This window comes from Dama dama, chromosome 27 (genome assembly GCF_033118175.1).
Source record: "Dama dama isolate Ldn47 chromosome 27, ASM3311817v1, whole genome shotgun sequence".
NCBI classification, from domain to species: domain Eukaryota; kingdom Metazoa; phylum Chordata; class Mammalia; order Artiodactyla; family Cervidae; genus Dama; species Dama dama.
In genome coordinates, this window is record NC_083707.1 from 34118155 (window position 1) to 34134921 (window position 16767).

General features: G+C 45.3%; 1 protein-coding gene across 5 annotated transcripts in view; it reads left to right on the forward strand.

Annotated features, from left to right (window-relative positions):
- Positions 1-16084, forward strand: part of TMEM241 (transmembrane protein 241) — a 114748-nt gene extending 98664 nt beyond the window's left edge. Inside the window, exons 13-14 of one of the 5 annotated variants that reach the window (XR_009690810.1) lie at positions 2597-2661; positions 13243-13312. Coding sequence is in view for 3 of the 5 variants with exons in the window: in XM_061131033.1 (XP_060987016.1) it covers positions 2597-2661; positions 2852-2927 (141 nt within the window). In the remaining 2 variants the exon portion in view is untranslated. Of the gene's footprint in view, positions 1-2596; positions 2662-2851; positions 3161-6550; positions 13208-13242 lie in introns of those variants that run through there. The other 4 variants (XR_009690811.1, XM_061131034.1, XM_061131035.1 and 1 more) reach the window with 4 other exon arrangements.
- Positions 16085-16767: the final 683 nt, after the last annotated feature.

Below are 16767 nucleotides of genomic sequence, written 5' to 3' on the forward strand. Positions count from 1 at the left end.
CCTCCCTCAGTATAAGAGAGGCTTTTTCAGCAATCCCAAGAAATAAATCTCTGTTGGCACTCTCCCATGAAATGTGCAGGAAGTTGCAAAAGTAAAGAGGGATTAATGAGATTAAGATTAACTTTGGTTGAGACTAAAGAAGGAAAGAGAAAAAAAAGTATGAGAAAATGATAATAAAAGTAAGAATAAAAGGGACGATGATAAAAATGGGCACAAATGAGATAGAATAATGTTTCTACAAACTGCTGAATGTTAATGAATGGAAAACCTAGATGAAAAATATTTTTGGAAAAAAATGAAAATAACAAACTTGAATCCAGGAGAAAGAGAGGATTTGATTAGGACAGTGGCCATTAAAGGCCACCCCAATTAGGGCTTCCCGGTGACTCAGATGTAAAGAATCTGCCTGCAATGCAGGAGACCTGGGTTTGATCACTGGATCGGGAAGATCCCCTGGAGAAGGAAATGGCAACCCGCTCCAGTATTATTCCTGGGAAATCCCATTGACAGAGGAGCCTGGTGGGCTACATCCATGGGGTCACGAAGAGTCAGATGCAACTGAGTGACTAACACTTTCACTTTTCACTTTCAACTAGAACCGCCAGGTCCAGGGGCAGTCAGGTCAGAGTGGAGACCCCAGTAAAGACCATCTTTATCCTTTACAGAAAAAGAAGCAGGGAGGCTGATGTATTAACTTATGTGGTTTGTATAACCTTGTTTCCAAAACTAGACAATCGCATTGCAAGATAATAAAATTTTAGGCCCACTTCATTTATGACTGTAGATGCAAAAGTCCTAAATAAAATGTCAAACAAGAAGAGGGGAGGATGGGGGAAGAAGAGCTACTCATTGAGATAAAAGCTCTTTAAGATAAAAACCAGCACTCTGTTTTCACTTTGAGAAATATTTCCTCTTGTCCTTTGTGTTCTGCTTTGCAACTGTTTCTCTGACTTTGTTGTCACTTCTTTTTTGTTCCTGAAGACACCACAGGTTCTTTTTTGTTGTCAAGGTTTTTAGCTGCAAATTGATACAGGGGAGCAAATAGAAAGTGACCTTAAATGAAAAAGCTATTACAAAGGTTCTAAGATCTCACAAGGTCTCTATACTGAGAGTTCCAGGTTTATATTTCCAGGCTTCTTTTTGAGATGGTAAATGAGTGAAGATGAGACTCATCAAACATACTGCCTCCTTCTTATTTTTTAAATTGTTTAAAAACATGTTTGGCTGCACTGGGTCTTCTTTGCAGTGTGGTCTTTCTCTAGTCATGGTGCACAGGCTCGTTCGTTGTGGTTGCATGGGCTTAGTTGCTCCACAACACATGGAACCTTCATTCCCTGACCAGGTATTGAACCCATGTCCCCTGAATTGGAAGATGGATTCTTAAACACTGGACCACCATATTCCATACTCCCTTCCTCTGACCAGCTGCTTGCTGTCTTGTTCCCATCTTGGGACCTGAAGAGGCCTCCAAGACAGGACGTGACATCCCTTTGAGTGATATGGCAGTTGATATCTCTGAGGACACTCAGCCTGAGTGACCTGTCCTGATACGGCCTGCTTTTTACTTCTTCTCATTGCAGAGAAGCAAGTTCTTAGGGTAACTTTCCTCACTTTGTATTCCAGAGTGCAGAATCCTGGGAGAGGGAAAAAAAAAAAAAACACAGTCTTACCTGAGCCAGCTGGTTCTCCAAACTTTTTGTGTCGACTTCTTAGAGGCATCTCAGGAGTCTTAGTCCCATTACTGCCACTTCTAAGAGGTTTTTTTGGAATTTCTAGCTCTGAGAAATGTGGAGTAACTCTTTTCTCTCCTTTGCCTCCTGTGTTCTGCTCAGTCACTGATTCAGTCAGGTCTGACTGTATGTGACCCCATGGATCATAGCCCGTCAGGCTCCTCTGTCCATGGGATTTTCCAGCAAGAACACTGGAGTGGGTTGCCATGCCCTCCTCCAGGGGATCTTCTCGACCCAGGGATCAAACCCTCATCTCTTTTGCCTCCTGTGTTGCTGGTGGGTTCTTTAGTGCTGAGCCACCAGGGAAGCCCATTTACTGCCTCCTAGATGTTTGCAAATAATTAATGATTTCATTGCTCCCTCTCTTAGCAAGAACCTGGTTTCTCAGAATGTGAGCATTGGGCCAGAAAGACAGGGACATTAGGACAGGGCGAGAGACAGTGCTGTTGGCAAAGGTGGGTCAGCAGCTCGGCTTTTAGCTGGAGGATCTGGGAATGGGTGAATGGATACTTCTGACCCTGGGGGTTCTTGTGCAGCTGAGACAAGATGGAAACAGGTATTCTTGCTCTGCCGTTGCCCTGGAGAGAGAGGAGTACAATCTTAGCTGTGTGCCTCCTCTTTTGAAAAATTTGGAAATTAAATGCTTCTTTGAAGATTCTCATCTCAAAATAGATGAGGACTTAGCATTTTCCATGAAACACCAGGGACTAGCAAGTGTGGGGGGACGGGAAAGACACAGAGTGGGAAGACATAGGTGGTGTCTGGGATCTGAACTGCCACCAACTAAATGTGTGAAAAAATGGCTTTGGAGAAGGTCACCAGGGTCCTGCTGCTCTGATGACCTTTTGCTGAAATTATTTCTGCAGGTGATCACGTCTGGCTTATCGATGTTGCTGTTTGATATAATCCTGACCAGGGAAACCATGGGATGGTAAGTCTTTAGCAGAGAGAGGAGAGGAAAATAAGTTCTTTGGGTTTCCTTGGGATACTAATATTTGCTCTCAAATGTTAGTGTGCATGTTTGGGGTATATGTCTTATGGACATATAAATAAACATACATTCAGAAGAGTGCTTATATCATGAATAGTTTCACAAACTGAATATATTATATCTGGTACAGCCAGCATTCAGGAAGCAGAACCTCACCAGGACACCTTTCAGCCACTCATCCACACAAGAGTAACCACGGTGGGTGAACCACTAATTATGTGTGTATATAGAACTATAAGTGTAACTATAAATATGCAACTATAACTTTAACTGTGACTATGTTTGTGTTTCTTCCTTTGATCCTTCAGTTCATTTTTCTCTTAGACAAGCTCCAAACCATCCTTGTTTAGAATGCACTCACCCATTTGCTTAAAGACAGCACTGCCTCTCCCTCCCATATTTGAGCACAGACCTGAAGAAGTGGGGGAGTGAGCCCTGGGGACACTGGGAGGTAACAGAAATTGCAAAGGCCCTGACGTGGGAGGGTGCTTGGTTTGCTCAAGGAGCAATGTGACCAGAGCAGGTTGCTGGGCGAGAGTGGTAGGAGATGAGGGCTGGAGAGGTAGTAGGTGGTTGACCATGTGGGTTCTTAAAGGCCATTATAAGGGCTTGGCTTTACCGTGAGTGGAGGCGGGGAGGAGTGACCCAAGGATTTTTGAGCAGAGCCGCCACACGCTCCTACTTTAAAATCATGTTCCTTGGTCTGCTGTGTGGAAGTAAGGTGGTAGGGGTCTGCCCCTGAACCCTGGACACAGGCTGCTGATCGGCGACTGACCACGTTAAGACTTCGATCTACTCCAGCTTACTAACATTCAAACCAGCTTACATGATGATCACCAAGGGTTGTGGTTGTCATCTTCAGGGAGGGTGAAGGTGAGGTGGGGAATGATGCTGAGTTTAAACTGTTAGGACTGCTGTTGCTCCCCTCAATCAGTAGGGAAATCAAGCTATTCTGGGGGGTATGTACTTCAGTAGGGCTTCCCAGGTGGCACTATTGGTAAAGAACCCACCTGCCAAATGCAGGAGACATTAGAGACATAGGTTCGATCCCCGGGTTGGGAAGATCCCCTGGGGAAGGGAACGGCTACCCACTCCAGTATTCTTGCCTGGAGAATCCCATTTACAGAGAAGCCTGGTGGGCTATCTTCCATAAGGTTGCAAAGAGTTGGACACAACTGAAGCGACTTGGCACGCATGCTTATGCTTAGGTATTTTATTTTATAATTTTTGGCTATGCTGGGTCTTGGTTGCTGCATGCAGGCTTAGTTGCCCTGTGGCATGTGGGATCTTAGTTCCAGGACCAGGGATCAAACCCACATCTCCTGTATTGCAGGGCAGTTTCTTAACTTCCAGACCAACAGGGAAGTCCCTATACTTATGTATTTTAAATCTACATAGTAGTGTATGCTATTTGCACCATAAGCAAGGTAGTCAAACCTACCATAATAGGCAGCAAAATTGGAAGGCAGTCAGTGTAGGGTTGACCTAGGAAAAGGATGGAGAGTCATCTAGACTGTTGCTTAACAAGTTATAATAGAAATATATCAAAAATGGATAAGCAGAAGGCAGAGGTCATTTACCTAATTTAAAGTGACGATCCTTGGCCAGTTTCCAAACCTGAGTCAATTCTCAGAATCAGAATCTATCAACTGAGGGAGAGATCAGTTCCTAATGGATAAAGATTCAGTAGGAGACATTTACGACAATACAGAAATGCATCCAGTAAAAAGTATAGATCCTCTGTTTCCATGGTCTCCACTTGCCAGAAGTCACACAAGTTTGGCCTGATGGTGAGGACAGTGCACTGTTTGGCCAGGGAAGTCTGTGCGGAGGGAGGTGGGCTCTATTGTCTATAAAGCGAAACCACGCTGAGTGGTGCTTGTCGAGCCGAGCCTGATGAGCCTCTCAGCGACCCAGGCATGGGTCAGTCTTTCCCAAGTCTTCACCCAGCTTGCCAGCTGCTGGCCTGGTGACCCACAGCTTTCCTTTCCTGTGACCACGGCTGCCTGCTATATGGCCTGAATCACTAATGCAGCACCTTAAGGAGAATAATTTGTGTTGGTTCTCGCTACTTACTGTCTCTTATCCCCTGTTTTAAAAAGAAAAACAAGCCTAGGGCCACTTGAAGTTATATAATGCTTATTTCCATTCCAGTTTGAATATATTGTTTGGCAATACCCACCCCCACTCCCAGCACCAAGAATGGCACTCCAGAACTGAATTGCAGACAAGTTTTGGAGGTTTTTACATTTCTTTACCAGCATGATGGAAAGAAAAGCATTTTATTTAGTTTGCTGAAATAAGTCATAGTCCTAGAAAATCCATATTTTTTTCTCATGCTTGTTGTTGTTTAATTGCTAAGTCATGTCTGACTCTTTTGCAACCCCGTGGACAATAGCCTCCCAGGCTCCTCTGTCCCTGGAATTCTCCAGGCAAGAATACTGGGATGGGTTACCATTTTCTTCTCCAGGGGATCTTTCTGACCCAGGGGTCGAACCTGTGTCTCCTGCATTGGCAGCATATTCTTTACCACAGAGCTACCAGGGAAGTGCCTCGCTTGGTATGAGAGTAATCCTAAGGGTTGGCTTCCTCCGCCTCCTCCCCCAGTTTTTGCACTGGTTTTCACATTGGATCTGCAGAACTGTCACCTTTGGCTCCAAGGCCACAGTGCAGGTTGGTGGGGGCCAGCACTAGGCCCCATGTGTCCAGGGCAGCCTCCTGTCTCCCAGGACAACTTGTAAATAACCCCCCATCTTGTGCTGTCATAGCCCCCTCCCACCCCAACACACACACACACACACACACACACACACACGGTGTCAAGTTTAAACATCAGTATGAGGTTCCTGCAGGATGAATGTGAAAGGCAGGACCAGGCTCCAGGAATGCCATGATGAGGAAGTCCAAGAGGCAACTTTGCATCTCCTGTGGCTTTGGGCTGGAAGGGGCTTGTTCAGTAAACAAATATTTCCTGGGACCCAGTATGTGCCAGGGCCAACTCTTGGATAAAAGTGAAAAGTCACTGCCCCTGGGATGTCAGTAGTTACTTATCTTCCTGCATGGTGTTAGTTGCTCAGTCATGTCTGACTCAATGAGACCCCAAGGACTATAGCCCACCAGGCGCCTCTGTCCATGGGATTCTCCAGGCAAGAATACTGGAGTGGGTTGCCATCCCCTTCCCTTCTCCAGGGAGCAGGTCTGTTTCTAAACCATGCACACTGACAGAAATGAATCTTTTTGCTCATGGCATTCTGCAAAAGTGGTTTTTAGCCTCTCTCAAGAGCCCCTAATGGGGCACTTCCTGACCTAAGAAGGAAAATGGAAGGAAAAGAAAAATTAAGAAATACTTCTATGCCATCCTCTTCCTCCTCCTCCTAATCTCTTCTCTTTTAAATAACTAACCATTTATTGAGCAACTACTATATTTCAGACATTTTCATATTAATATTATATATCTCATTAACTTTCACAGCAACCTTCCAATTTAGCCCCCATTTTAATTTTTAAAAAAATTTTTGGCTGTGCTGCATGGCATGTGGGGTCTCTGTTCCCTGACCAGGGATCGAACCCACACCCCCTGCATTTGAAGTACCCCCTGCTTGAAGCACCTCCTGCAAGGAGTCTTAACCACTGGACTGCCAGGGAAGTTCCCTAGTCCTGTATTAAAGATGGAGAAGCTGAGGTTCAGACATTTAACTGTTTTTTTTTCCCCCAAGATTTTAGAGCTACTATGTGACTGGAAGAAAGGAAACGAAGTATTAGTTGCTCAGTCATGTCTGACTCTTTGCGACCCCATGGACTGTAACCCATTAGGCTTCTTTGTCCACAGGAGTCACCAAGCAAGAATACTGGAGTGAATAGCCATTTCCTCCTCCAGGGGATCTTCGCAACCCAGGGGTCGAACCCAGGTCTCTTGCATTGTAGGCGGATTCTTTACCATCTGAGGCAACCTCTAATGTTTCTCTTCCCACCAGTCTGATCATTTATAAGGAGTATCTGGATGATTCAGCAGCAATACAGAAGGAGCGTTACCCAAGACACATCGGCCCTATTTCTTATTCAGAGACTGACACAGTGAACTAGGAATGTCCAGTGCAACATTTTTAGGAAATGAATCTCACTGCCTTAGATTTTTAATACTATAAGTTATATTTCTGTGAATTAACAAAAAATATGTATTGAGTGACTGGTGTATGCAGAGCATATGGAAGTCATTAAGGAACATAAGACATCATCCAGCCCTTGAGGAGTTTTCAGGAGAAGAAGTCATAAAGATAATTTCTGAGGTAGGATAGTAACTGGGTTTTTTTTTGAAATATATATATATATACATATATATATATATGTTTTTGGCCGTGCCACTAGCACACAGCATGTGTGATCTTTCCCAACCAGGGGTCAGACCTGTGCTCCCTACATTGGGAGTGTGGAGTTTTTGTTGTTGGTGGTGGTTTTGTTTTTTGTTTTTAAGCCATTGGACCACCAGGGAAGTCTTGGATAGTATTTGTAAACACAGTGGGTGTGAAGAACAGAGGAGAGAGAGAGGCTCGGGTGATAGGGAGGGGCTTGAAACTGGACCTGATGCAGAAGGGAGAGGCTTAGCCAGGCTGTGGGTGGAGGAGGATTTGGTCCCTCTGGCCCTGGGAAGACAGGGAAGAACGGAGGGGCAGGAGGTGCCCCTTGGTGAGACTTAGCCATTTGGAACTAGAGCTGGGGCGGGGGCGGGAGCTGACCCTCCAGTCCCTCCTCCTTCCCCTCACCTGTCCTCCTGGGAAGGTGGGACACAGATGGTGGACAGGTTGATGTCCAGAAACCCAACCGCCAAGGTATCCTGGTGCACCCTTGAGACTGTTCCCGCAGTTTCTATATCTTAACCTTCATCTAATATCATGGCATCTGGTAGCGTCACTTTATGGCAAATAGATGGGGAAAAAATAGAGTGACAGACTTTATCTTCTTGGGCTCCAAAATCACTGTGCCTGGTGACAGCAGCCATGAAATTAAAAGACACTTGCTCCTTGGAAGAAAAGCTATGACCAACCTAGATAGCATGTTAAAAAGAAGAGACATTACTTTGCCAACAAAGGTCCATATCGTCAAAGCTATGGTTTTTCCAGTGGTCATGTATGGGTGTGAGAGTTGGACCGTAAAGAAGGCTGAGTGCCAAAGAATTGATGCTTTCGAACTGTGGTGCTGGTGAAGACTCTTGAGAGTCCCTAGGACAGCAAGGACATCAAACCAGTCAATCCTAAAGGAAATCAACCTTGAATATTCCTTGGAAGGACCGATGATGCTGAAACTGAAGCTGTAATACTTTGGCCACCTGATGCAAAGAACTGACTCATTGGAAAAGACCCTAAGACTGAGGGCAGGAGGAGAAGAGGACAACAGAGGAATGAGATGGTTGGATGGCATCACCGATTCAGTGGATATGAGTTTGAGCAAACCCTGGGAGATAGGGAAGGACAGGGAAGCTTGGTGTGCAGCAGTCCGTGGGGCCACAAAGAGTCGAACACAGCTGAGTGACTGAACAACAACAGCAACCTTTATAGTGACTATCTCAATTCTTGATGGCACTTTTTTCCAAATAATTCTCATTGACTATATTTTGTACATAATTTCAGAATGAACCAAAAAAAAAACAATGAAAACCCAGGTGTTGAACTGAGTGTAAGAAATAAGCATGAAATGCTCTGCAGGGGGGAGGACGTGCTTAGTCTGAAGGTTCCCACAGCCGTCTGTGGGAGCCATGCCTACAGGCTGTCCCACATCCTGTGGACTTCATGGTATGCCCTGAACACGATGGAAAGAAGGGCTGTGTGTACCCAAGTCAAGGAAACAGCATGTGCGATCATTGCAAAAGGAACCTTGACTTTGGAATTTCCTGATTCTTGAGAACTCTTGAGTTTAAGGATGGTGTGTTTTCAGCCTCAAAGAATTTTCCGACCACAAAGTGAACCACCAGAAGAGGAGTGTCAGACTGTGTTTCAGATTTCCTGTCTTTTGCACAGAGCTGGTCTGCATTGTCCGTAGACTGGGTGTGTTCAGGCTATGACTGGGTGACTGGCTAATCGGATCCTGGGCAGGAATCCATGGCCCATCTCTGCCCTGTGGGAGCCTAGACTGATCAGAAGTCACAAAAGGCTGTTTGGTTTGGACCAACTGTGTTTGTCTGCATAGTTATCATTTCTTTTTTTTTTTCCTTTGATTTTCAGATTTCAAATTATTCAACATTTAGAAATCAGGTGGTTTCCCTATAAAAGTCCAAATCTCCAGATTCTTTCAAAAATATGGAGCAGTTGTTAAGTTGGGCCTGCACGTCCAAACGGCAGCAGTTGCTGGAGTGGGTGGAGGTGGGTAGAAGCTGCACAGCCACCCCCCTGCAGCCCGGCTGAGGCTGAGGACCCTGTAACCACTGACACCCTCACCTCCATTGCTTGTATGTCCATTCATTCTATCAGAAGTGCTTACTGGGTTCTGTAGACACAGTTCAAGACCCCAGCGAGGTCACCATCTAGGAAACCAGGGTACACGTCATTGTCCATCTCCTTGGATGGGCAGCAGCTTAGACGCACAAAATAGCTCATTGTCTAAAGAAGGTTTTTCCCCCTCAGTGCTGTAGACTTTGCTGTGAGGGGCTGTCCTGTACCACATAGAATTTTCAGCAGCAAGCCTAAGTCCCACCTCACCAGGGGCCAGTAACACTCCCTTAATTCCAACAACCAAAAAACATGTCCAGGCTTTGCCAAAGCTCCTCTCGTTGGCAGAATCACCACAGTTGGGAATCACGGATCTAAAGGTTTGTGGTGGTGCGTGGAGGAAACACCATTTGAAATTTCAGCAAGATCTTAAAGAACTTATCTCCGCACTAGAGATTTGGATCAGCTCCAGGCTCAGGTCCTTGGCAGCCCTGCCACCCTCACTGTGTACCTCCATCAGCAGGTACCACAGGAGGTGACAGGTGTCCACTTCCTGCCTACCTGCTGGCTGAAGATCCTCCAGGAAGGGGTTGTTTCATTCACCTTTCTGTCTCTCTGTCTGGCACTGTTAGCTCAGTCAATGGGTCCTGTACTCAAGAAAAATGATAAACCCACACCCCCAATGTCGGTCAACTTTTAAAGCCTTTAATAAAAAGCAACTGCTCTTGTCCAGCTATCATATCTTCTTTTTAACAATAAAAGCCCAGCATTTTAATATCTATTGCAAGTTCAGCAATCTAAATATCCAGATTCATACTTAGTTATTTGTTTTTAAATTAACAACTTTCTATATGAATTCCCAGTATTCCAAAATTTTGGCAAAGGGCAAAATTTTGGCAAAAAATTTTGGCAAAACTCAACACATTCAAAAAAAAAATAATTCTGAAGTGTGAGCGGTGTTTCTGTCGAGTAGAATTATTAATAGTTGTCGGTGCTTCCTCTTTGAATGCTCTTTAGATGAGGAGAGTCGCTTTTCCCTGTGAAATCGTTTAAGTACAAGGAGAGAAAGGAATCACCAAAACACAGCCTCTTTGTTTGTAGGATTTGGTGATCAACTTTTCATTTTTACCCATCATTCACTGGGCTTGCCATTGACCCTGGGTTACAAACATGGTGGTCACTTCAACTTGATCCCAGTCTCAACCTCACCTTTAGAGAATGGTCTTATATCATCTCTGAGTAAAGATGTCTTTGCCTTTAGTTTTAGGGGAGTGCTTAGAGACTGCTGAAGTCTATTTGTAGAGAGAGTGAATTTCGGAGTAAAGAAAGAACTTCCTCCAACATACCCCAAAGTGCAGCTAGGATCACAGTGTCTGCAGTTTTTCAGCTGAATTAAGAATCTGAAACCTCTTCTTTAAAATGCTGAGAAAGGCCTTCTGAATAACTACACTCATTACCTTTCCACACAGAGTAATTAATCAGATTGTAAATCGTCACTCAGCAAGCCCCCAAGGGAGTGGTGCATTCATTTTGGTGAGGAAAGAGAGAAAAAAATAGTTTGGAATCCAGATGGGAAAGTGGGGAGCAGGTATAAGAATTCCATCACTCATTGAGCAAATATTTATTGGGTGTTGTGTTAAGTGCTAGGCCTACAGCTGAAAAAAGGATACAGTCTCTGTCCTCAGTCTGGAAAGTTCCATAGGAATTCATTGAATCACCACAATAATAAATGTAAGTTCGAGATGGGGCCTTTGGCTCCTGATAAGAGAGAAGAGAAAGAGTGGAGAGACGTTGAAAATAAATAACCCCCTGGAAGAGAATTGAGTGATGACTATTTCTGGCTGGCTCTGCAATCTGAATGTTTATGCCTTCGTTACATGAAGTTTGTTCATTTCAGGAATGATGGGGATTACAAGATTTGCAAACAGTTCAGTAAAGCTCTGACTTAAACAGCTGTAATGCTATTAAGATTCCTGCACCCCGTGTCAGCGTCTCCCGCTGTTTAGAAAACAGCATCAAAGCTCACCTCCCTGGCGCTCTTAACGGTAAACGGAACCAGGTTTGTTTTCATGTCAGCATTCTCTAAAGCCACTCGGTGTTTCATTAAATCGCTAAACCAAGGGGATGCAATGCAAGGTTATTACGCTGCAGCATTGTTCTAAGGCTGGGGGAGGGAGGGTGGTAAAGAGCCAGCCGAAACCCTGTTCTCCCTGGTGATTAAGGAAGATTAGTGGAAATGACTGACCCCCTGTTACATTTGCAGAAATAAAACTTCCCAAGTCAAAGTTCTGTACTGATCTCGCATCAGGTCACGGTGACTCTGTGCTCATCCAGGGATTTAAGAAAACGGTGTGTGTGTTCTTGAAGGAATGCAGAAGGAAACAGCAGATCGGCTTAGAAGGCAACAGTGGGTCTTTAGAAATGAGCCTGTGTACAGAACGGGCTTCCCAGGTGGCTCAGTAGTAAAGAATCTGCCTGCCAATGCAGGAGATGCAAGAGGCGCAAGTTCGATCTCTGGATTAGGAAGATCTTCCCTGGCGGAGGAAATGGCAATTTTGCCATTTCATTTCATTTTCAGTATTCTTGCCTGGAAAATTCCATGGACAGAGGAGCCTGGTGGGCTACAGTCCACGGGGTGGCAAAGAGTTCAGACACGACAGCACACACTCATTGTGTACAGAACAAATGGCTTCCCCTTCCTGGGTCCTTCTTCATCCAAAAAGAAGAGGTGATAGAACCCACCAGCATCTAGGTCTGTCCCTGAACTAGACCAGGGACAAGCCCAGTGGAGTCGTGTTAAAAAATACAGTCTTTTGGAATTTGGTCCCCAGTTTCTCCCAGAAGCAATGCTATAAATGACGAGTATTTATCTAGAAAAGTCCTCTGAAATTTGTTTTGTTTGTAACAAACTTCAGCTACATTATTCTGAATTCAGTGTGTGTTAGAGAGAATTCCTTGACTTATTGTCACTATTTGTAATACTTCTGATTGGGGAACTAAGATCCCACATGCCATGTGGTACAGCCAAAAGGAAAACCCAAAAAAACCAAGAAACACCTGAGCACAGTTTGAACTCAGCTTATTGTTTTCCTGTTCCCACTTAGTTCACTCCTTTATTGGAAGTGGTTCATGGTAGATGTTATCTTTAGGTCATAGTCACCCCGATAGGTGACTTTTTTCACTGAGAACAGAATATACACGGCCTAAGTGTATCTCATACATTTGATGCCTTAGACATATGTTAGGACCATGGAGGCGCCACTACCCAAGTATGAGTGTGTTGTGCGTGGGTATGTATAATGAGTGGGTATATAGGAAGAGTGGGATGCTGGGGGGTAAATGGAGAAAAAAGGAAGAAGAAGGTGGCATCGAAAGGGCTGTTGGCACCTCTGAACAAGAGCACTTCATCCTCAGAAACCCCCTTCACAAGCCTTTACTCTAGGCCCAGCCTGGGCCTCAGAGGTGCTTTGGGGAAAGAATGATGGGGGCTTCAGACAGACACTAGAGTGTCTACTGAGAAGTTTAAAATAGAAAATGTGCAAACCTTTGAATGTGTTACATTTTAGGCATGTGAAATCCACCTCTTTCTCACAGTCTTACGTTCTGCTATTTTTCATTTTCATTTTCACTGACCGTAGATCTTTCTGCTGTGGTGGGAAATTCATGCGTCCCAATTTGTATTTTGTCTTTAAATGTTCTGTTAGTCTAAATGAAATAAAAGGGTTCAGAGACTGTCAATAATCATAGGATTATGGATACATGCATGGTTTCCTATCCATCACTGTAGCAAAATGCACCAGTGGGAAGCCCTCCTCCTATGTTTGTGACAGAGAGCAGTAAGGAAGTGCAGTCACCATCACCTGGTCAGGATGGTTGGGACACGTCACCTTTCTCCCTGAGGGACAGCTGAGGTTTACCCTGGACGACTGGGCAGTCCGGGACCTGACTTGAAGTCAGGCAGTGTGGGCAGGGGACAGGATGCTCAGCTGCATGATGAGGAAGCATCACTTGCCCTGCGGTAGGTGGACACCAGGCAACTTCACACGTCCACAGCCTCTAGGTTCCCAAGAGGGCAAAGCTGACCTCTTGCTGTTTCTCACAGCCTCCTGCTCGGCGGATTTGGAGAGGCCTTGTTGGTTTTCTCAGAGCGGAAGGGCCCCTAAACCCGGGGAAAGTGGACTCCCAGGCTGTAGTGGAGAACGCCGTGCTGTCCAGGTGATGGAAAGCAAGGACGGTGAGGTACCTGCTCGCTGCAGCAAGAACTATCTGGGGTCTCTAGGATGCTTCAGGGAATGGACTGTGTCGAGAGGCTCCCCAGGTCCCGCTGACTGTGTCCCGCGCCCAGATGTGCAGAAAGAGACGCAGGGTTTCACCTGCGTGGGGATGGCTCCGCCCACCTGGATTGCCGCGCCTGCTCCGTATTAAACACCCTTCAGCGAGCAAGCCTTCACTGCCGGGTAGTGGAGGTATTGTGTCGTGGTTTTGGTTTTGTGTTGTGATTTCACAACCTTGAAGGCGTCTCTGACAACCTTGCTGTCAGGTTGGCTTGCCTCGAATCCACACTCACTCACTTAGGGGCACACGGAGAATTCCATGAGGGGGCTTCCCCCGGGGGCCCAGTGGGGGCGCAAATGGGAGTCCTGCGCCAAGTAAGACGCCAGCAAGGACACTGTTTCTCTCGAGCACTGAAGACTTTCTGTGGTTGTGTGTTGTGTTGAATTCTGAACACCCTTTTGGGCCCACCATCAGGTTAAATTGGTACTGATGATTACCCAAGGGTAATGATTACCACTGATGAAAAAGCCCTGATGGTGAAACAAATATAAGCATGTAAACACACACATATTTTTATTCATAACCCATGTGATTCCCTTATATCTCAGAAGAGGTTTCAAATCATTGGAATCTGAAATACATTTTTCAGGCCAGATTAAAAATTTAAAACTCTAAATCTTGCCTTTATGGGAGTCTGAAGAAATGAATTTGCATGGAATGGTCATTTGATTCTGAACCTTGATGATGGTTTAAGAAAATAATGTCTAACTGTAAATATTCCTGCTTATAAGAGGTTTTCTGAATACATTATACTCTGCTAGGAGTCAGTTTTGGTCATTTTGAGATGTCAAAGGTAGTAAAGTCCAGAGAGTCCTGTCCAGGCAGGATCCAGGCCTTGCAGGATTGGACGTTCATGTCAGTAACGAAGGACCATCTCCAGTATCTGGGAAACAAGCCTTCTCCATTCTTGGCCTTGTGAAGACTAAGGTCAGCTGAGTCAGGACATTCTTCCCACATGTTTTCTCCAGGCTGTTGCAAAAAGCAGCAGAAGATGAAACAAATAGGAATAGATTAGTGTTTGTGGACCTTGAGTACCTTACATTCATTTCCTTTTCTTTTCCCGCTCTCTGCTTGCCATTTAAGGTAAAGATGTGCAGAGTGACCTTTATACATATATAGTTGCACTTTGCTTTTTGTTCCTAATCTGTGATGTCAGACTTGCTACTCAGGATCAAATAGAAAATCTGGGTTTACAATTTTCCTTGTTCTTTTGCTCCCGTAATGGAGAAGGCAATGGCAACCCACTCCAGTACTCTTGCCTGGAAAATTCCATGGATGGAGGAGCCTGGTAGGCTGCAGTCTATGGGATCGCTAAGAGTTGGACATGATTGAACAACTTCACTTTCACTTTTCACTTTGATGCATTGGAGAAGGATATGGCAACCCACTCCAGTGTTCTTGCCTGGAGAATCCCAGGGACGGGGGAGCCTGCTGGGCTGCTGTCTCTGGGGTCGCACAGAGTCGGACACGACTGAAGCAACTTAGCAGCAGCAGCAGCAGCAGTTTGCTCCTGTAAAACCCTCTCTGTACTGCTGAGGCTGGTTCCCTGTTTGCAGAAAGTGACATCTGTCCAAATGTCATCTTATGTCTGTCCTTCCAAGTGTCATTTGAGCAAATGAGATTCCTGAGGCTGGAAAGAGCTGTGCATGGTTAACAAGCCCCCTCCCCTGTTCTAGTGGAACTAACTTCAAAAACTTTTGCAGCAAGTTTTTGTTTTGTTTTTTTAAAGAATCTTTATAAAGGATTTTTGTTTGTGTGATTTTTTAAAAAACTGCATTCGAGAATTCCATTGCTTTTAAAATCTCAGGTCTTTTCTTAGTTTGACACCAGCAAGAGGCAGAGGATAGGTGTTACCTCAGTATATTGTTCTGTTTCCTTTAGCTTCCATTTCTTCATGGGCTTTTTTCTTCAAGCTTTAACCACCATCTTTTATGCACAAGTGCACATGCTCAGCTCTGATATGAGGGTGAGCCTGTTGTTATTCAGTCGCTAAGTCATGTCCAACTCTTTGAGACCCATGGACTGCAGCACACCAGGCTTCCCTGTCCTTCACCATCTCCCAGAGCTTGCTCAGACTCACGTCTGTTGAGTCAGTGATGTCACCCAACCACCTCATCCTCTGTCGTCCCCTTCTCCTCCTGCCTTCAATCTTTCCCAGCATCAGGGTCTTTTCTAATGAATCGGCTCTTTGCATCAGGCAGCCAAAGTATTGGAGCTTCAGCTTCAGCATCAGTCCTTCCAGTGAGTATTCAGGACTGATTTCCTTTAGGAGAATGAGCCTAGAGCTCTGTAAATCAAGGGACTTCTGTCTCTTTAGCTCTTATTCTTTGAGGCTCTCTGGGTACTTGGGCCCCCAGGCAGGGAATCCACAGATAACCCCAGCACTCCCTTTTACCTGAAATGATCCACTTGGTCAAGACCTATCTGGGGCATGTCCTTGCTGGCTGCAGGTCAAAGCCAGGGTATTTTTAGTTTTTTTTTTTTTTTTTTTAATTTTTCCTAATAATGAATATGATTTCTGTCAAGAGAGGCACGGTTCTGTCTGGTGGTATATTATTACAAATCTGCTGTGGATATAAAGAAAATTAAACCATTTATTTTCTTGGTAATTTGCCTTTCTCTTCAATGTTGACAGGAGAGTAGAGTACAAAAAAAATATTGTTATCCTGGGGGAATGAGTTCTTACATTTTAAACACAGGCCTCAGGACTTCCCTGGTGGTCCTGTGGTTGACTCTGCACTGCCACTGCAGGGGGCATGGGTGTGATCCCTGGTTGGGGAACTAAGATCCTGCATGCCCTACAGCCAAAAAGAGAGAGAGAAATCCAAACACACCAGTAATGATAATAGTAAAGCCAAAACACAGGCCCAGACTTCTACCAGCATCTAGGCCACTTATCTCTGCAGAGTGAGTTCCACCCCACTCCTCCTGTAGACCTGCCCTGTCCCGTAGGGTAACCACCAGTCAGGTGAGGTAGTCAGGTGAGGTTGCTGAGCACTGTGATGGTACCCCGCCCCCCCCGCCGCCCCGGCCCCCGATGGTATTTATACACCTTGCAGTTCCTGTCTCTTCCTCTTGAGTCTGGGCTGGCTCTGACATTCTGGCTGCCAGTAGGAGGTGATAGAAGCAATGCTGCCAGATGTCCAAGGCCGAGTCGAAAGCAGCCTGGATCTTCTTGAGCAGCCTCTGGGGAGTCCTGAGCTGCCGTGTAGAAGTCTGACTCCCCTGAGGCGGCTGTGCTGGAGAGACCAGCGACAGGAGCCCCATAGACAGTCCTGCTGCACCCAGCCTT